The sequence below is a fragment of the Taudactylus pleione genome, unplaced genomic scaffold, assembly GCF_031769625.1.
Source record: "Taudactylus pleione unplaced genomic scaffold, aTauple2 ptg000214l, whole genome shotgun sequence".
In the NCBI taxonomy this organism is placed as follows: Eukaryota; Metazoa; Chordata; class Amphibia; order Anura; family Myobatrachidae; genus Taudactylus; species Taudactylus pleione.
In genome coordinates, this window is record NW_028284616.1 from 6,329,728 (window position 1) to 6,351,014 (window position 21,287).

The following is a 21,287-nucleotide window of genomic DNA, read 5'->3' on the forward strand; positions in this document are numbered from 1 at the left end:
CTAAATGGAAATTCCCGATTATCGGAAATCTGCACGTATGCAGGACCTGTTCTGTGAATATGCAGAACGGGTCCTGTATGATTGCACCTTCTGTATGATAGACCCTTCTATGCCTCTGCCTGATTGACAGGCAGAGGCAATTAAGGAGCAGCGCGGAGGCGTCTGGTGTTCCCAGGGGAAGTAGTCGGAGAGGCCGACAGACGTAAGCTGGGCACCAGGCGCGGACAGCCGCGGTTTAGGTTAAGGGCTCCTGGGGGGGAACTTATGAATAGGCACCCCCCCGGTGGACTTAGGTTTAGGCAGCGGGGAAGCGGGGGTTAGGTTTAGGCACCTATGGAGGATTAGGGTTAGGCACTTGGTGGGGAGGTTAGGGTTAGGCACCCTTAAGGGAGGGTTAGGGTGTAGAATTAGGTTAGTGAATACTTACCTTTTGACGATCAAGAATTTTCACCCCTGCCGGGCTGCCAGCGGTGAATCATACTGATTCCGTTCCCGGAAACGGGGGCATGTCTGCCTCATTTTCCCGGGAGTGGCAAGGCCAGGTGCTACATCCATGAATGCAGTTTCTTGGCCTCGCAAGCCAGCCAGCCTGAGTAAGCTGAGGATCGCGATGATGATCCCAGCCTGCGACATGGGATTGGAAATGCAGCAAGGAGTGTCATACACCTCTTGGTGCATTTGCATATTTACAAAGACGGAATTGCAAAGCTGTTTGCATGCAGCTTTACAATTCCGTCCCAAGCTAAATCACCCCCTGAGTCCTCAAGGCACCTTAACTGTCCAGTTTGGGAAACCCTACCCTAGGTAAAATTACTTCCCAGTAGAAGTACTCTCTCTGCTTATCGCGGCCCGGAATTACAGTCCCAGTAGGAGAAAACTGCCACGAAAGACTCTGGGGTCAAACCAATTAGGTGCAAGTTTGCAAAAGCGAGTTTTGTAATAATCACACCAGTGTGTGCGATTTTTTTACAAAATGCAACCTGGGAGAAATGCATGAAAAAGTGGAGATACCATCTTGGACCCCTTAAAGTGCCAAGTTCAAATGGCTGATGTGTGCATTTTTTAAAAAATAAATAAATAAAAAAAATTATAAAAAGCAAACTTTTTTCGTTTAATCACAAAGGATTTAAACAAAAAATGCAAAATAAAAGTATAAAAAAAGGTGATTATTTTTGGTAATTTGAGGGCACTTTAATTTCTTTTAAAAAAAATAAAAAAAGAAGGATAAAAAGCAATTATTTTTCCTTTAAAACTACCTAAAATTAAATTTAGGATGCCTAATACAAGGAAAAAATTGATTTTGGGCTAATTTGAAGCCATTTTTTAACCACAATAATGACATGTAATTATTGGCCCAGTTAGGATAATTTAAAACTTGTAATTGCCTAATTAGTCTAATTAGGGAAGGGGGTGTCCAAGGGATTCTGAAGGAATTCCCAAACTGTTTTCCTTAAAATGAATATATTCCCTACTGTGTCACACCCTCAGGGAAGTGCAAACACCTAGCAGGACCCGACTCACACTTCATTGTATTGACTCCTCTGTCTCCCTGGAGGCAGGGGTGGATTGGGCATTACATTTTGCGGGGAAAATACCGGTGGGCCGCTTGTTATTTGAGGCCCCGCCCCCCCGCAAGTCGGCTCCTGTGTGTTTTACACAAGCAGCCCGGCTGCCTATCAGTACTACTTGGCCGCGCGTGCCTGAGCCTCCATCGCGAGAAGAGTGGCCAGCGGCCAGCAGCCTATGAAAGCCTCACAAAGTGTACAGTCGGCGTCATCAAGGAGGAGTGAGGTGAAGTGGCACGGGACCGCGGATGACAGCGTAGCCGCAGTGATGGTAAGTTGCGGCGGGGATGGGGGGCCGGTCAGAGTCAGTCTGTCAGCCTGATCACATCCTCTCCACTCTCCCCTCCCCAGGTTGTGAAGTGTCATGTTTAAGTTTCATTTCACAGTCTGGGGAGGGGGCAGAGTGGAGAGGAGACAATCGGGTTTGGCTGCAGTCTAAGGGGGAGATGAGGATCTGTCTGGGGATGGGGGTCTTCTACATTAGGGGTGGGGGAGATGATCTGTCTGGGAAAGGGGGGGTCTGCTATACTAAGGGCGAGGGAAATGATGATCTGTCTGTGGGGACGGGGGGGTTGATATGTCTGTGGGGAGGGGAGTATTCTGTGCTAAGGGGAGATGATGTGTCTGGGGGAGTCTGCTATACTAGGGGTGGGGGAGATGATGATCTGTCTGGGGATGGGGGTCTTCTACATTAGGGGTGGAGGAGATGATCTGTCTGGGGGAGGGGGGTCTGCTATACTAAGGGCGGGGGAGATGATGATCTGTCTGTGGGGAGGGAGGGTATTCTGTGCTAAGGGGAGATAATCTGTCTGGGGGAGTCTGCTATATTAGGGGCGGGGGAGATGATGATCTGTCTGGGGGAGGGGGGGTCTGCTATACTAAGGGCGGGGGAGATGATCTGTCTGTGGGAAGGGGGGTCTGCTATACTAGGAGTGGGGGAGATGATGATCTGTCTGGGGATGGGGGTCTTCTACATTAGGGGTGGGGGAGATGATCTGTCTGTGAGAGGGGGGGTCTGCTATACTAAGGGTGGGGGAAATGATGATCTGTCTGCGGGGAGGGGGGTATTCTGTGCTAAGGGGAGATGATCTGTGTGTGAGAAAGAAGGGCTATTCTGTGCTAGGGCAGGAGGATGCCACTGAGGAGATGCAGGATGATGGCGCTCGGGAGACGCAGGATGATGGCACTGTTGGTGGATGGTGCCGGAAAGAATTGGGGGTGGCACTGGAGAGGCACAGGGAGATAGCGCTGAAGAAACACATGAGAGGGGATAGGCAGGAGACACACCAAGGCAGTGGTGCTGGAGACACACATATAGGACGGTAGGAACGCTGATACTATTAGAAGAAAACACTGGGGCACAGTAATCTTCAGTAAGATAACAATTCTAATGAAACCATATTCTGATGCAAATGGTACCAAAGGAGCAAATATATTTTATTAATATAAAATTGTTTGATCTGGGAAACCCACATTTATTATCTGGTTGAACCTCTGTTGCATGATAATGACATTGGTTTTATTGGGACACATACAGGCAGCTTCCAGACCATGGGATCTCGTGCATGAATAGCAAATACCAACTCAAGATACTGCCTGTCCGGGGAGGATCAATTTCTTCAGAAGTCCCCCATTGGCGTTGCAGAGAAATCATATAGGTAAGAAAATACTCATTCACATGCTCACTGTGCTTATTCACTGGAGAGAGGGACTGTGGGCATAGCTATCAGCTCCTGGAGCGGTAGGCATACCCCCAGTATGACTATGACTGAAACAGGGGGAGTGGCTTGCGGGTATGGTGTTTTGCATTAGGCCGCACCCCTTTCCACGAGGCCACACCCACTTTTTCAGCGCGCGCCTTCGGCGTGCACACCGAGGGCCACTTTCACAGTTTTTTCCAGGGCCACTTTCAATTGCCAATCCGCCGCTGCCTGGAGGTGACAGTAAAATCCACCACTGATTGCCAGTCATAATACTCAAATAAGCAGCAAAGCAGCAGAATCCAAGGGTTTGATGCTGCTGTAGGCAGTGGGGAGAAAATGATACATTGGCATATCTAGAATGGTGCAGGGCATGCGGTCCAGAATGTAAATAGACATCATCAACAAGACATCTTATATCCTAAGTGATAATGAATGAAATACTATCACCTCTTCTGCAGTGCTTAGACACACTCAGACTGATGTCTGAAGGACAGTTTTGTTATCTCCCCACTTTCACTGCTGTCTGCCAGCAAGAACATGAACTCACTATTTCTGATCGTCAATGGAAAAAATATTTTTATTTACGCAAGTCTCCTCGCAGAGCATCTCGGTTGTTGACACCCGCTGTACATTTCTTGGGAGATGATACAGGTGCCCAAGTGTTCTCTGTAAAATGTTCCCATGTCAACCTAACTCATGTTGTGGAGGTTTGCTGGAGTCCCCCTACATATACAGTATGATGGGATTACCCCAAGATTCCTGAGCTCCGGGATATGGTTATCTGGATCTCTAGGGCTGTGGTTGTGGAGACTACACCATCTGACCCTGGATGCTGGCTGCTTAATCTTAGAAAACTATCCATATCTAGATACAAGAAATCTCTACTCAAACATTTTATCAGTGCTGCAAAAGCTGTAATCCCTTTTCAGTGGAAGGCCACTCAATCACCTCCGACATCTGTATGGTTTAAAGAAATGATATGTACATGAAAACGGAAGACCTATCCCTTTCCAGCCAGGATTGGTACCAGGAATTCAGTGCCTGGTTAGATACAAAGAATCTGCTGAGTATCGGGTTTGTCTGCAGAAGTGAAACTGTTTGGTTTTGATCTATTGGAATCCCCCTCTATCCAATAGATCACCCTTGAGCTGGAATTTTACCACCCTCATATTTTACTACATCCCCAATTCTCACCCCCATCCTTCTTGGTGTGTGTTTATTCCTCTCTTTTTCTTGTTATGTTGGAAAATGTGCTCACAATATGACAGTACTTGTTGATTCTCTGATTGCTTCTGTATATTTGTGACTGCCAATAAACACTGATTACACAAAAAATATTCTACTGCTTCATAAATGCATTGATTTGTGCCCAAGTATTACATTGGTAACTATTTATAGCTAGTAAAAAAAAGAAAACTTCAGTGAGTGCTGCTGTTATGTTTCCCATTATATAAAGCAGCATGCTTTAAAGCCTACAGTATATAGTGTTTTCTTGTATTTTGTTTATCCATCACTTTATGCTTGAGTGAATCTTATTTCCGCTAACCCTTCCTGCTTATACTTAAATTGTATTTATCCACTATTCATATTTTTTCACAATTTTCTAAAGTATACAGTATATAGAAGAAAAAAATGCTAATTCAGTATATGAAACAAATGTATCTTAGAATGCAAATAAATAATGCAGTAACTCAGAGGAGGGTACAGCTGTTGAAAAGTTTCTGCAATCTCCAGTACTGTGTACAAAAAGGAAAATGATATCGAAATCTCAGGTTAAGGCTCTGACTGTGAGTTGAGAGAAATGCTGATATTCAGGTAAATAGTCAATGTTATTCATCTACTCATGCGCCTAAGTAGCTAAAGAGACGCACATGTCCCAAGGTGTGTGTGCACAGAGGAGCAGTAGTGACTGAGATGCATGGTCTCCCAAATGTAGTAGATGTGTGAGTGTTGCGGGTGTGTCACATGACTGGTTGCCAACGCAGATGCCTAATCGCTGACATGGGAAGCCATACTGTGATGTGATTCTGCACCTAGCATGGGGCTGGTCAGGGCCAGTGCAAGGTTTCTTGGCACCCTAACCATTTCTTCAGCATTGCGCTTACCCCCACCCTCGGATAGCTACACAAGCCCTTATACAGTGCCCCCAGTAGTGGCCCCCTCTATGCAGTGCCCACAGTAGTGCCCCTTATACAGTGCCCCCAGTGGTGGCCCCCTATGCAGTGCTTCCAGTAGTGCCCCTTATACAGTGCCCCCAGTGGTGGCCCCCTATGCAGTGCTCCCAGTAGTGGTACACCTATGCAGTGCCCCTTATATAATGCCCCCAGTAGTAGTCCCACCTACACAGTGCCCCTTATATAGTGCCCCAGGTAGTGGTCCCCCTATGCAGTGCCCCTTATATAATGCTCCCAGTAGTAGTCCCCTCCTGTGCAGTGACTCTTATATAGTGCCCCCAGTACTAACCCACCAGTGCAGTGCCCCCAATAGTAGTCTCCCCCGATGCAGTGCCTCCAGTAGTCTCCCCCCCAGCTGTGCCCCCAGCAGTAGTCCCCCACCTATGCAGTGCCCCCAGCAGTAATGCCCACCTTTGCAGCACCCCCAGTAGTGGTCCCACCAGTGCAGTGCCCCCAGCAGTAACCCCCCAGAAGTGCCCCCAGTAGTAGTCCTCCAGCAGTGCCCTCAGTAATAGTCCCCCACCAGCAGTGCCCCCAGTAGTAGTCCCCCCCAGCAGTGCCCCCAGTAGTAGTCCCCCCCAGCAGTGCCCCCAGTAGTGATACACTTCCCCCCCCCCCCCAGACAGACACACACGGAAGAAAAAACAAAAACCTCCACTTACCTTAATCCCCGCTCTGGCGTCCGCTCCTCTGTCCCCTGGGACGGCCCGCTCTGCATGATGGGAGAGACGTCATGACGTCTCTCCCATTACTCACTGCGGGAGCCGGAAAATGGAGCTCATGAGTGAGCTCCAGCCCGGCTCCGGCAGTGAGTGCAGCAGCCGATGAGAGTCTGTGTGACTCTCATCGGCTGCTAAAACAAACACATAGCTTTCCGGCGCCAGCGGCTGTGTGTTTGTTCCCAGTAGTGTAGTGCAGACTGCACTTATGTGTGGTCCACACTACATATCAATCCAGCAGCGCCCTGCAGTTTACCTGGGGCTGGTGCATGTTTCAATGGTGCAACTAATGGTTGTGTCTAAAAACGCACCAAGCGGAATTGTTACATCTAAAGACACACAAAGTAGGTGTCCCAGTCCTTGTACATTCAGATGCATTCTTGTACACCATGGGAAGGGCTTTTACTAGTGTTAGCATAAAGTGTCATACGCGACTATGGCAAAAGATGCTAAAGAAGTCGCAGAAGCGTGTGAATCAGAATCAGCCCTTTTGTATCCTATTTGATCATTTGTATAAGGGTAGCTTCTGTTTATGTCTGTCTTTAGGCCGTCTGTTGGAAAATATAAGGAATAAGATATACATAAAGGGGCTCGTATATAGGTAAACATATTTGCGCTCTGAACATATAGAATCAGATATGATTAAGAGATATAAGCATCTCAAGAGGTAGGCTTGAATAAGATTCATTTTAAGTAGAGATGTGCGCCGACTAGAGATGAGCGGGTCCGGTTCCCTGAGAACCGGACCCACCCGAATTTCGGGGATCCGTGGCGATCCAAGCTCATCCAAGCTCGGATCCCTGACCAGAGGCAAAACCTCGCGACCCCTCTGTCAAGTCGCAAGGTTTTGTTTTCAGCGGGCTTAACGCTGATTGGCAGAGAGAGCCGTTTGACATGGCTCTCAGCCAATCAGCGTTAAGCCCATTGAAATCAATACAAAGAAAGAAAAAACGCCTAACACCGCTGGCACCCCCCGCTGCCGACACACTGCCAGCACCCCCACTGGCAGCATCCCCCGCTGCCGACACCACCGCTGCCGACACTCCTGCACTGCTGCCCAACGTACTGAGGACACCATCAGCGACCCCCACACTGCCGACACTCCCACAGTGAGGACACCACCAGCACCCCTGCACTGCCGACAGTAGACCTGCATGGAGGACACCGCCGGCACCCTGCATTAAGAATACCCCTGCACTGCCGACACAGTCAGCAAACCTGCACTGAGGACACTGCTGGCATCCCCACTCTGCCGACACCGCCAGCACCTTGCATTGAGAACACCCCTGCACTGCTGACACAGTCAGCAAACCTGCAATGAGGACACTGCGCTGGCACCCCCGCTCTGCCGACACCGCCGGTACCCTTCACTGAGAACACTGCCAGCACTGCCATTCCATGTACTGAGGACACTGCCAGCAAAATTCGGGTGGGTTCGGATCTCTGAGATCCAAACTCGCTCATCTCTAATTTTAAGAGCACGCTGGTGATCAGGATGAGGAGACTAGACAATTGTTAGGAGTATGTATTGACTAAATTAGGTTGTAGATGAATTGTGTTTTGAACTTGATTCTCATTAGGACTAGGAACCAGTAAAGTGACTGAAAGAGGGAAGCAGTAGAAGTGGATTGGGAAGAGAGGAATATTATCCTTACAGTTGAGGAGGGACTGATGAGGGGCAAGGGGAGAGTATGGTAAGTCAGGAGGATAGGTTACAGTTATCAATATGAGAGATGACACTGTCATGGATTATAGTTCTAGTGGCATCCGATTGGACCTGATGCTGAAAATATTACAGAAGTGTAAGGATTAGGAGAGGAACTAAATGTAGTGGCTGAAGTAGAGGGTGGAATTTAGGATGGCATCTAGACAGAGGACTTGCATCGAAAGAGGAGAGGCGTTATTGTCAATTGAGAGACAGAGGGATGAGGAAAGACTATGACCAGTAGTTGTGATGTTAAATTTAAGGAATAACTGGACTATCCATGAGGAAATGGTTGACAGACAGTTGGTGATACAGGAGATGACAGATGTGGAAAGGTCATGTCAAGAGAAGAAAATTGGAGTGTCATGAGGTGGCAATGTAAGCTGACGGGGATGATGAGCATACCAATGGAAACAGTACAGAGAGAAAAGCTAAGGGGCCAAGGACAGATACCTGTGGGGCAATGACAGGAAGGTTGAGTGGAGGGGAGTTGGAGGCAAGCATAAACACAGAGCAGTTGAGTGATTAGAAAATTAAACATCAGAGCACAGATTCATGGACACAGATAGAGTGTAGGATTTTCAGGAGGAGGGGATCTTGATGATATTTAAGGCTGCCCTCAGGTCAAGGAGGATAAAAATAAAGAAGTGACCCTTTAAATCTGTTATGAGTAGGTGTTTGGTGACCTTAGTGAGGACGATTCAGTGATGTGGAAAAATCAGATTGGAGCGAGTCTAGAAGGGAATGGAAGGAAAAAAGAGACGAGGCAGTTGTAGATAAAAAATAGTTTTGAGTCTTAGGGAGGAGAGAGATGAGGCAGTGCATGGATTGAGGATTTCTTCATTATGTGGATACCAGGACATGTTTATGAGGGTATGTACCAGCCGAGAGGGATAGGTTAAACAGATTAAATACAGTAGGTGGGCAATGTGTTAGCAGGCGTTCAAAGATGGACTGGAGGGATTGGAGTCAAAAGGGCAAATGATGGAAGAGAGCAAGCAAGAAGGTGCTTCAAATCGTGGTAAGGGGTAGGGGGAAGGGAATGAGAGGAGATTGATGGGAACTAATATCATGTTGGGTAGAATCAATTTTAGATGTATAGTGGGATATACAGAGTGAAGTGGGGGAGAGGAAAAAGGAGGCTGTTCAAGGTGGCAAAGTGATGGTTAGAGGATTGGGAAGAATAGAGCGACTTACTGTAAACTAGGATTGCTTAGATAGGGAAAGAGCAGAACTTCTAAAAGAGACAATGAATTTGAATAAGTGAAGTATGACTTCATTTCAATTCACTAATAATATATGTTGTTTACTCCTTTGTAGATCAATATGTAATCTTATCAATGCTGTAACAATCCAAAAAATTGCTACATTTTAAAAGAGGAATTGGCCAACCATGGGCAAAACATAGTAAGGTGCATCCACGTAAACACAATAAACTGCAGACATCTCCAGAGATACGCTGTTAGGAGGCAGATAACAGCTTGGCATGGAGAATGCAGCCCCATGTCACTTTAACCAGCTTAAGTTTATTTACTTATCTAGCATATGTATCAGTTTGGTCCTGGTTCACACTTTTAACGTTACCCTCCCAAATGAACTCTACACTGAGCTTCTGTGGGAGGCTTTCTCCCGGTCCCAGCACTTGGGCTTGGAGAAGGCAGGTCAGATACATCCATCATGTGACCCGATCCTGAGTGGAATGCCAGGGTAAGTGCTATTTCTAACCAGGGAAAATATACATTTACACAGGAAGTAAAGGGGGAAGGCAGACCCAACAACCAACCCCTTTTCCCAATTTTGAGATCTGTAAATGTCTTCAAGACAACAACATTTCAATTCTATCTAATCAATGGAGAGTTTCTTATCAAATATTATATTAATTGCAATATGCTCACAGAACTTTTGAAAGATATGAACTTAGAAGAACTATATTAGATATCACTTTTTTAAAACAGTTACCCCACAAGGTCTTAAAGTGGAAAACAATACTCAACTATTTTCATGCACATAGAGACTGAGGTGCACTGGTTGATCCCTAAGCCACTTGCATTTTAATAGCACTGTACATGCAATCAGCGCATTATTAGTTACTACAGCATGCACAACACATAGTAACTGAGATATGTGAATGAGCCATTGTGGAAACACCCTCCTTACTGCATTTTAACTTAGATAAGCCTGTTCCCTTCTGACCCTTGGTATATATAAATTTTCCATTTCATTAATAATATTCCCAAGTGAGAGAATAAACTATTACATTAATGTAATCTACTTTGCCACATGCAAACAAATATGCTGAGAAAAAAAAATCACAAAGGGAAATAAAACAAGGTAATTCCAAAAAATGTGTGTCATTTAGTACTAATCATAGTAGGATTTATACACTGTACATGGCACGGTAGCATTATATTTCAAACAGAATAAATAAATGTAGGTATTGCATTTACAGAATATACTTTTTTTATTACACAGAAGAAAGACAATACCTATAGAGGCTATTCCAGCAAGAAGCAGGTGTCTGTCCAAAAATGTGAATCAAAATTCCTGCAATATTTCCAGCAGTTTTATGCATTATAGCAGGAGTGAAACAGAGTTAAATAGTAAACATAACTCTAAAGGTAATTGTTTGTCTTTATTTACCATTTATTATATATAAGTTCCAGTTCATCAAATTAACTGAATATGTGTTATTATATAAGATATTTTAGTGCTAAAGACAGCCCATTTAGGTACCAGTTGTATAGAAGGCTGAACAGTTTGTGCATCAAATTAAACTTGCAGATTGAACCTAAAAAAATTAAGAAAAAGTTTATTTGAGAGTTTTTCACTTACCAAAGGTGGCTACAACTTTCACAAGGACAGAGAGCAGCAGTGCTTGACAGCAAGCTGGCATGACTGCCCTGTATAGAACAGATGGTGCAGGATCTACCTCTCTCTCTGATGCTGGACAGGTAGTGAGCTCCACAGCATGCTGAATATAAAGCCTCTTCTAGACCAACATGAGGGGTCAGCTTGCAGGAGATGAAATAGGAGCCTAACTGGTGTGTAAGAACTGGAGGCATCTCAAAATGTAAAACAACACTACAGTGTGTATATGTCTGTGCCTCTTTTCTGCTTGTTGTAGCCATTATTTTCTATTTCTTAATGTTGTCTTACCTGTAGATACTTCTTTTTTTCTGGTGGTGATTTCTTATCATCGAGTTCATGTATTTTATACATTTCTTACCCCACTGTGTGTAAAGTAACCATTATAATTAATATATTTCACTGGGTCAATAATTACTCTTTAAAAAGAAAACTAAAGTTTCCACACTTGTTTTCTTATATTGTTTCTTGCAATATGTTTCCTTACCACATCTTTTTCTGTAAACATTGATTATGGTTGCACTATTACAGCCTACAGTAAGAAGGTTATTATGAGGAAAGTAGGAAATTCTGTTAATATTGATTTTGACAGGGCCAGGTTGTGTCTCTTCCTTGAACTGTAACATTCACAGTGTATTACTGTGTCTACTTGACCAGCTGAGGGACACCTCTGTACACAGATGGGGCTTTACATTTGCTCTTATTGTCAAAAGTTTAGATCTTCTGCTGACTTTACCTTCTGGAAAATATAGGGCTTCCACAGATTTATCCATCAGCTTGGCCACCAATAGATCCTTCAATGCCACTTGTCCTATCTCATATTTAACCAAAACAATAGAGAAACTAAGCTCACCCCCAACCCTACCAGCAATGCAAGTCAAATTCCTTTTTAAGAAAGAGGAATAAATACGATAATATCATAACCTTTGGAGACAACATTATAATTAGAGCTGAGTAGATCGGATTTTGGCTCAGATCTTTCTGCCAAATGTGGATCTTCGAATGATGCAAAAATCTGTCGTAGACATAACATAATTTTTGTCTGTGAAAGATGATGTTTTGCCTTGTTCTGAGATCCAAACTTGGCATGAAGATCCATGCCAAATCCGAACCACTCATCTCTAATTATAATATATTCGTGTCTCTTATTTATTTGTTCATAAGATGCTCTATTATTTTAATATAATATAATTCTTCTCTAATGTACACACAAGCAGAGATATAATATGGTTGAAGCATTCCTAAGTTCAGCATGTTTTCTGAAAAGAGTCATCAAACCTAATTTGCATCCACACAAAAACTGACCAGTGACTACAAAAGGGTGCCATTTAACAGCCCAAGATGCCATTTGACAGCCCAATAAAATGCCATGTCGGATACACAAACTTTGCTCAATTCTTTGGGAGTCATTCTGAATTTGGATAATTGTGCTATCTTTTTGCATCTCCCCACAAACAGCTATGATTATGTAATTTATGAAATTTTTGTTAATTCCTCTTGCCTAATAATATCTTTGTTAGTAATTTTTATTAATTGTTTTTGTATATCCTTTAAGTATTGTATTTTCTCATATCAAACTGTATTTAATAAGCTTGGTCTCTGTGATTCTTATTAACAAACAGAAGCAACTAATTGCAGAACAAGATAAAGCAGAAAATAATTTGCTATATTAACCACAGGGCAAGCTTAGGCAGCTTCCTAAGGGCGCCGGCCACTAGAGGGCGCCCGGCCCTCCGATCACACCCCCCACTTGCGGGGTGCCCGCTGAGAATGTGTTACCAGGGGGCGCCCAGCTCCTTCTCTCCCACCAGTTACGTCCCTGATACTGTGGGTGTGTGTGTGTGTATATATATATATATATATATATATATATGTAAATATATATATATACTGTAAATATGTATATATTTATATGTGTGTATATATACATACTTCTGCCTGTGCCCCCCCCTCTTTGTACTCATTCAACCCCACAGATGAAAATTACTTTGCACAGGTGGAGTGGCGGATGAGTTTTGTGTCTTATATATAAATATTATATATAAGTATATAAAAATATTTTTTCTGTAACACAAACCATATCCTCTACTCCACCTGTGCAAGGTCATTTTCACCTGAGGAGCTAAATGAGTACAGGGGGGGTGCGGGGGCGCATGAAGAAGTTTTGTCTAGGGTGCCTAGAAGTCTAGCACCGGCCCTGATTAACCACCAATATTGTGTAAAAGTAATTCAAATTAAATGAATATAGGCCCTCATTCAGAGCCGTACGCTCTGAGCAGAGCGCACGCTCTGAATGAGGGCCGGCCTCCATGAAAATGGAGCGTCCTTCTGGACGCTCGTATAGCTGTGGGTCACCACCCACAGGCTATACGAGCGTGCATTTTGATGGCCGCGATGGTCGAGACCATCGCGACCATCGAAATTGCGAGCCGGAGCCTGCGGTTGAGGTTTTCAACCGCAAGCTCCGGAGTGATTTTGGCTCTATCAGAGCCAAAATCACTCCCACTGACATCACTAGTGATGTCAGTGGGCCGGCTTTTGACGGGAGGCGTTCCCGTGGAAACGCCCCCGTCAGGGAGGCACGCCCCCGGCACGCCTACCAAAGGGGGCGTGCTGTCAATCAACATTGACAGCACGCCCCCTTTGATCGGACACAACGAGCGAAGGACTTTCCTTCGCTCGTCGCGTCTGGCGCATGCGCACGACGGAGCTCCCTCCGTCGTGCGCATGCTCAGTCCAGAACATCGACCCACTTGCGAGCGGACAGCCGCTCGCGAGTGGGTCTGAATCAGGCCCATAGTTAGCTGCAATATTTCCTCACAATTGGGGTAGTTGTGCAACCAAACAGTAAAATGTTAGCAACATATACAACATCAACAAATAACCAGAAGATACTGTTGACAGAAACTCTCATATACAGGGCACACAGCTGCAAAGTGAAAATAATGATTATATACAGCAAATATGATGAACAAAGTACACTTTCAAACTGTATTATAGAAAATTCTTAAATGTTAGACTTTACTTTTATTTCTCCAGTATTTTAAAACAGATTCATCATAATATATATCTATAATTGTTATTATTATCGTTTATTTATATGGCGCCACAAGTGTTCCGCAGCGCCTTACAAAGTACATAACCAAAAAAGTGACTTACAGTACAATACAATACAGGACAAGGACGTGGATAAGATACATTGGTTGCCATAACACCCAAATAAGCAACAGAGCAAAAGCAACCAAGTGTTAGGTGTCCTAGTGGTGAGTAAGAAGTAGATGAAAATAAAGTAATGAGAAGCACAAGAGGGTAGAGGGCCCTGCTCGCAAGAGCTTACATTCTCAAGGGGAGGGGCAGACATGGCATGATACAGATGGGGAAGACAGGGAGGAGGGAGCATGTAGCAGCAAGTTAGGTGGTGGTAGAATTTGAGAATTAATAGTGCATGAGATACTGGGGAGTATAATCATATTTAGATAGGCCAGGTGTTTTTTATTATTATTATTATTATTATTTTTAACGATCACGCTCACATCACTCAGGCTTAAGTGAATGCTAGTCATGAGAAGGTATCGACAGTGGTTAGAGATAATCATACTGATAGGACAAAAAATGAACCCGTGTGTATGTGTATCCATGTGGTGGGAATATAGATTGTAAGCTACACTGGAGCAGGGACTGATGTGAGTAACTGCAATATTCTCTGTAAAACACTGCATAATATACAATTAACTGCTATTAAGTAACGGCCCCCATACATCTGATCAAGGATATTGCGATCCTGCGATCAGATGGGAACGCCGATCCGCTGGTCGGAAATGCCGACCGGGGACCATCAATGTTCAGCGATCCGTCGCAGGATTGCTAAAATTGTTACATTTAAATGTTACATTTCACCAATTTGACAATCACAATCATTTTTTGATCGTGATTGTCATATCTGTGAAATACAACATGTTGGATTTCTGTGATCCTGCGATGCCGGGTTGCAGCATGGCAGGATCGCAGCAATCCATCGCAGATGGATGGGGGCCTTAAGGCCTTGAAGGGGCCTAGTCAAATCCCAGATCTCAATCCAACTGAGCATCTGTGGCAACATCTAATTGTTGTCCAACAATGATCCCTGCCCAACCTGATGGATCATGAGGATAAAAAAATGAACTCAAATACCAGTAGGTAGATGTGCAAAATGAAAAGACATTTACAGAAATAGACCAGTTATCATTTGCGTGTGGGCAAAAGGGGTGTGTCCTCACGCCCAATAGGCCATGCCCCCTCATGTGTGAAGTTTTGAGGGCGTGACTGCATGCAGGGGCAAATGCAGGATTTATAAAGGGAGGTTTCCAAATGCTTGATTTTAGAGTGTGGCCAGTCATAGAAGAGGGCATAATTAGCACTTATCCAGCTTTAATATGTGTCATACAAAGTGTATTTTGCACCATAATTCCAGCATATAGAGGACCAGCAATCACAGTAAGCCATTAGATACGGCAGTCGGACCATTCTGCCTGAGCGGAATATTTTTATTTCAGATGTGGGCACCATTCCAGAGCATTGGAGCAAGTTCTGGAGTCTGGGGAACATCAGAAGAACCTAGCACTGACCTGGACATATATGTACATATTGGTCTCCTTATGCACTGCATAATAGTATTAATAATGAACCCTGTAGATAGTCTTTAGCAGTGCACCCCTAACAGTGCATGTTTTGTAGATCTCTTAGGTGGTTACACAAGTGTATTAAATACTGGCTGACACGTGTTAAAAGATCCACAGGTAGTGCTAATTATTTCAGTTGTGATACTGAGGAGAACATGCAGCACTAGTAAAATTGTATTATATACTATTTCTATTGTGGTCATGGTGTGGCCTGGGGAGGGGGAGTTCTAGGCAACCAGACCACCCCCCGTGTGTTTGCCTATGGCATGTGCAGACCCCCATTCTTGTCATGCTGAGGGCTTGTCCAGCAATCTGGAGCTACTGGACAGTCCCAGTCTCTCCCAGCACAGTTGATGATGCGCCCATGCACATACCATCCATTACCGCTGCAGCGCTGCTCTGTGACGCCATCCGAGGGGGTGACACCAAAATAGCAGAGCAGATCTGCTATTTTAGTGTAATCCTCTTGGATGGTGTCATCTAGTGCAGCCAGCCTGCACCTCTGTACCTCCTAGTGACACCACTGACTGGCCATGAAACATTTCCACAATCATTAGTTATTATCATATTTAGGGGTCTATTTACTAAGCAGTGTTAGGAGACAGAGTGAAAATTGATAAGAAAGTGATAAGGTGCCAGCCAATCAGCTCCCAGCTGTCATTTTTAGCATGTGAGATGGCAGTTGGGAGCTGATTGGCTGGCACCTCATCACTTTCTTATCACTTTTCACTCGGTCTCCTAACACTGCTTAGTAAATAGACCCCTCAGAATAATTTATTCCAATATTCATGCTTCTTTCAGACACAATTTTTTAGTATTCGCATATTTATATATATATATATATATATACACTGTATATATATGTATAATACTGTAATATTAATTACATATGTAGGTGAACTTAGGTATTCAGTTGCATTTTGTGTCCATTTTATGTAACAATTTTTGCTATTCAGAAAAAAATGTGTAGAATAAATAGTTGTATACTGTTTATAAATATGCAGTATATATTGACGGAACTTCTTCACATTTACTGCTGTTTTCATGGTGCTTTAAGTCCCATACATATCCTCATGTGAATAAAGGTAGCAGTGACATCCGCAGGCCATAAGCAGGTACTACTACTAAAAGACTAGAAAATTTATTTAAAACATTTAAAAAACAAAATAGGGAATAACATTTATTTTGGCATACTATAATAAATAATACTTTTTAAATTTATTTCAGGCAGAACAATGTGGTCAAAATTTTCATTGCCAGGAATGAACCTTAATATCATAATCAGGCAGCTTCACTGGTGTTCCAAATGGAACGAACTAGAGAAAATGATGGCTGTTGTACAGCAGGACAGAGACCAGTTGATCAGGTGACTATGAAGCACATTTCGTTAAGGCTACACACATATAGGGGTCTATTCACTAAGCCTTGGAGAGAGATAAACTGGAGATACAGTAGGTAAGTACCAATAATTCAGCTCCTAACTGTGATATTACAGCCAGTGTTTAAAAAATGACAGTTAAGAGCCAATTGGTTGGTACTTATTTTTCTACACTTTATCTCTCTCCAAGGCTTACTGAATAGACCCCTAAGCTTGGTTCAGAGTTAGAAGAAAATAATGAAAGTAGCAATAATGGAGCACCATGCACAACCATGTTGCACTACTGTTGAAGCAAATTTAAAACGTGCAGATTTAGCGACTGATTCTTAGCCGGACTCTGGGCCTGATTCAGCAAGGAACGGAAAGGAGAGAACGCACGCACTTGGCCAATGTTTTTGCTCTGCACATGCCTATGCATCGCACTGCGCGTGTGCAAACTAGTCAGTGAGCTCAGGTTATGGTACGCAGACTACTCGCAGTGTGTACACAGACCCTCCCGATATTGACAGGAAGTGCCATTTGTGGGTGGTGACGGGGGGTGGTCAGGCGAACGCAGGCGGGCAGTGTGGTGGCATATGCAGCAATGCCAATACCCAGGTGTCTGGGCATCCTAGGCAACATTTCATCCACCACCCCTGCTCCCTCCAATTCATACTATGCCACATATTAGTGTCGCCAATTTATAATATGACACTCAGCAGTGTCCAAAATTCCTAATATATGCCCAACTAATATGCCACACAGAAGAGCACCAAAATCATACTTTGCCTCACAACACTGCCCTCAATTCATAATATGTCATACATCTGTGCCACAAAATCATCATATGCCACACAGCTGTATCCCCAATTCATAATTATGCCACACATCAATGCCTCCAATCAGGGCCGAAACTAGGATTTTTGTCACCCGGGGCAAGGCAGTAATTTGGTGCCCTCCCCCAAAAAAACAAAGAGGTGTTCTTCGGCGCAGGGACTCCTGAAAAGGGAGTGTGGTTTCATGACACAGTAATGCCCCTTACACATTATGCCACACTAAGCAATGCCAAAGTTATAACATATTATGTCAAACTGTAATGCGCTTTGCACATTATGCCACACAGTAATGCCCCCTATAAAATTACGCCACACAGTATCTTCCCTCACTAGAAAAATACACTACTGATCTAGCAGGTATATAAAAGGGCAAAGATGATTTAAATGAAAACACTGTCAGTCTCTAGGAGACTGTGCTATAAGCTCCACCAGCACCAAAGTAAGCCACACAGGCCTGCAACTATTTGGCATTCAGCCTGGTGCCCTGTGCCGTTTATTCAGCATTACATGGCAAGACAGCATTATGTATCAAGTTCTTCAAACCCTCTCTGTACTTGTATGCAATAACGCATGACAGTCACAGTGACAGCACTGAGAGTTGTGACTTGTGTAGTTAGGGCAGAGGCCAGGTGAAGGACTGGCTGTGCTGCTACCTGGCCGCCGTGTGACAAGTGCAGCATCTGAGGTGGTGGTGGCTGCAGCTGTATGGACTTTGTTATATTGCATCCTTAGCAGCAGTGGCAGATGGAAGGCACACACACATACACATGGCAATCGCAGCTCACTCACCTTCCCTGTGGCAGAGAGGGAGGCTTGAGATGGAAGGCAGCAGCCTGGCAGCAGTGGCAGACGGAAGTTAGCAGCCGTGCACACATACATTGCAATCACAGCTCACTCACCTTCCCTGCAGTAGAAATGGGGCCCGGGGTTTCTTGTCCCATGTGCCCCTGCACTTAATCCGGGCCTGGTGTCAGCGCTGCGCCCCTTCAGATCCGGCACCCGGGTCACATGCCCCCCTAGCTCCCCCTAGTTGTGGCCCTGCTCCAATAAATAATATGCCACACATTTGTGCCCCCAATACATATGCTGTGCACCAAATGTATTATATGCCACACAGCCATGAATTATGCCACACAATGCCCCTAATATATGTCACACATGTGCTCCAAATGATTTATATGCCATACAGCTGTGCCCCAATACATTATGCCACATATCCATGCCCCAATATATATTTATGCCACACATCCATGTCCCAATATATGGCAGCACCCATTAACCCCCCCACGCACATACATATACACCTCACCATACCAGCACTCATTAAACCTCCCCCCACACACATACACTAAACCTGTCAGCACTCAATAAAACCACCCCCCACACTAAGCCTGTCTGCACTCATTTACACACACACACACAAGTCCCCCACTACCTACACACACCTGCATCAGGCTTGGTCATCAGTAGCCCCGGTCGGGACTGAAAGAGACATCCTTCGTTGCTGTTTGTTTTGTGGACTCAACAGCGCCCTCCAGTGGCGGGCGCCCCTAGACAGCCACCTAAAGCTGCCTAATAGTAGCAGCGGCCCTGGCAATACCGTAAGCTGTACACAGGAAGCGGGTAAAATCCTGCAGCCAGGCCAACCACTATTGTGCGTATGGATCTGATGGTTATCGATGTTACCGATTTTTACGCTATCTTGCGTACTGATCAGGCTGTGAGTAAAAGGAGATGGGCGGCTTAATATAGGGCTGGGCATTTGCATCTTGTGGTGCGGTCTCCGTGCGTATGCATTGATTAGCATATTCTCGCAGCGGACGGGTGCATGCGTCTGCTAATGTGTGTTCCTTGCTGAATCAGGCCCTCAGTGCCTGCATCTTTTGCTGCTGTAGCATCACCAACTATAAGCTAATACAGTTACAAACCCATTCCATGGTGTACAGCTGTGCGACCGAATGTGCAAGAACTGAGACCCAAACTGTAGTGTATACCATGGAAAACCTCAGCCATACTGCGTCCGACTCAGAATTGGTCTCTTAGAGTTGGAAGATGTGTGTCTAGCTTAATTCTAAATCTCAGTGTAAAAACAAAGCTGTGTTGTATTTGTTCGCTGCATGCAAAATCAACCGGTATTTACCCTACATGCAAAAAAATAAAAATAAATAGTTGTCATAAAAAGAAGACACAGGGCCTGATTCAGCAGTGAATGCAAGTGCACTGTTGAACACAGATTCCTGATTATCGGGAATCTGCGCGTGCACAGGACCCATTCTGCGAGTTTGCCGAATAGGTCCTGCTTAATCGCATGGAAGCGCTTGAATGCCTCTGCCTGATTTATGCAGAGGCATTTGAGGAGCGGGGTGGGGGCGGCTAGCGTGCCTGGAAACAGGGCTTGTCCACCCTGTTTTCCAGGAGTGGCCAGCCCAGGGACTGCGTGGACATAGTGTGGGCCCACATATATATAATATGCGGCCCACTCCCCTGCCACGATCGGAGCTCAGCGACGAGAGGAGCCTGCGCCTGCCAGTCAGTGGCAGCTCTGCATTAGGGGCATTACTGGGGGCACTACTAGGGACATTACTGGGAGCTCTGCATAAGGGGCATTACTGGGGGGTCTGCATAAGGGGTACTACTAGGTGCATTACTAGGGCACTGCATAAGGGGCACTACTATGGACATTACTGGGGCACAACATAAGGAGCATTACTGGGGCAATGCATAATGGGCACTACTAGGGCACTGCATAAGGGGCATTGCATAATGGGCACAAGTTCATGGGGCATTGCATAAGGGGCACTACTACAGGGGCCACTGCATTGGTTTTTATTACTAATAAACATTTCAAAATTGCATATAAGACTTTTTTTTTGTTGCGGCCCACACACTCTTAAGACCTTTTTTTATTTTCAGTTTGACATGCCTGATCTACACTGTTAGGCGCTCCTTTCTCTCTTTTATATATATACACACAGTTGACTTACATTATTATGACCACCTCCCACATTTGACGTCGGCAGCGCGTAGTCCATGAAGTAAGTCACATGCCATGCGCTGGCTTGGTGGGTATATATGGTGTGCGATAGGCTGTCTGCATGGAATCGGTATGAAATACCGCCGGCGGTTCGATTCCCGGCAGCGCCTGGCCGACAAAAGCTGAGTTCCCGGCAGCGGAAGCCCGACAGCGCTGGAAATCCTGAACGTCACTAAGGTAAGTATAAACTAACCTAACCCCCTAACTCTGCTTAGGGGTGCCTCACCCTAACCTCCCCCCAAGTGCCTAACCCTAATCCCCCCTCTAAGTGCCTAACCCTAAACCCCCCTTCCCCGCTGCCTAGACCTAAGTCCCCCGGAGGGGTGCCTAACCCTAAGTCCCACCGGGGGTGCCTAACCCTAACCCTCCCTCCCCCTATCCTAACCTTAACCCTCTCAGGGGGGTGCCTAACCGTAAGTCCCCCCTGGGTGCACTAAACCTAACCTTCCCCACCCCACCCCCCCGCGTCTGTCCGCTCGCGGCGCCTGGTATCCCTTCGATCGGGATGCCGGACGGGCCAAGGGTGTCAATATTTCTGAAATTGCACAGTTTGTGACCTATTCGTGTGTTGCTGTGGTGAAGGTGTACCGTGACTGGACAAATGGCACCATTGCGAATAACCGAAATAGAAACTGCGGAGCACCACGTGCCATTGATGTAAGAGGTGAACG

General features: G+C 45.1%; 1 protein-coding gene across 1 annotated transcript in view; it reads right to left on the reverse strand.

The window, feature by feature from the left end:
* Nucleotides 1–10,759, reverse strand: part of CILP2 (cartilage intermediate layer protein 2) — a 44,319-nt gene extending 33,560 nt beyond the window's left edge. The window contains exon 1 of the mRNA XM_088478391.1: nt 10,699–10,759. Within this exon, the coding sequence (XP_088334517.1) occupies nt 10,699–10,759 (61 nt within the window). The remainder of the gene's footprint in view (nt 1–10,698) is intronic.
* Between the last annotated feature and the right edge of the window lie 10,528 nt (nt 10,760–21,287).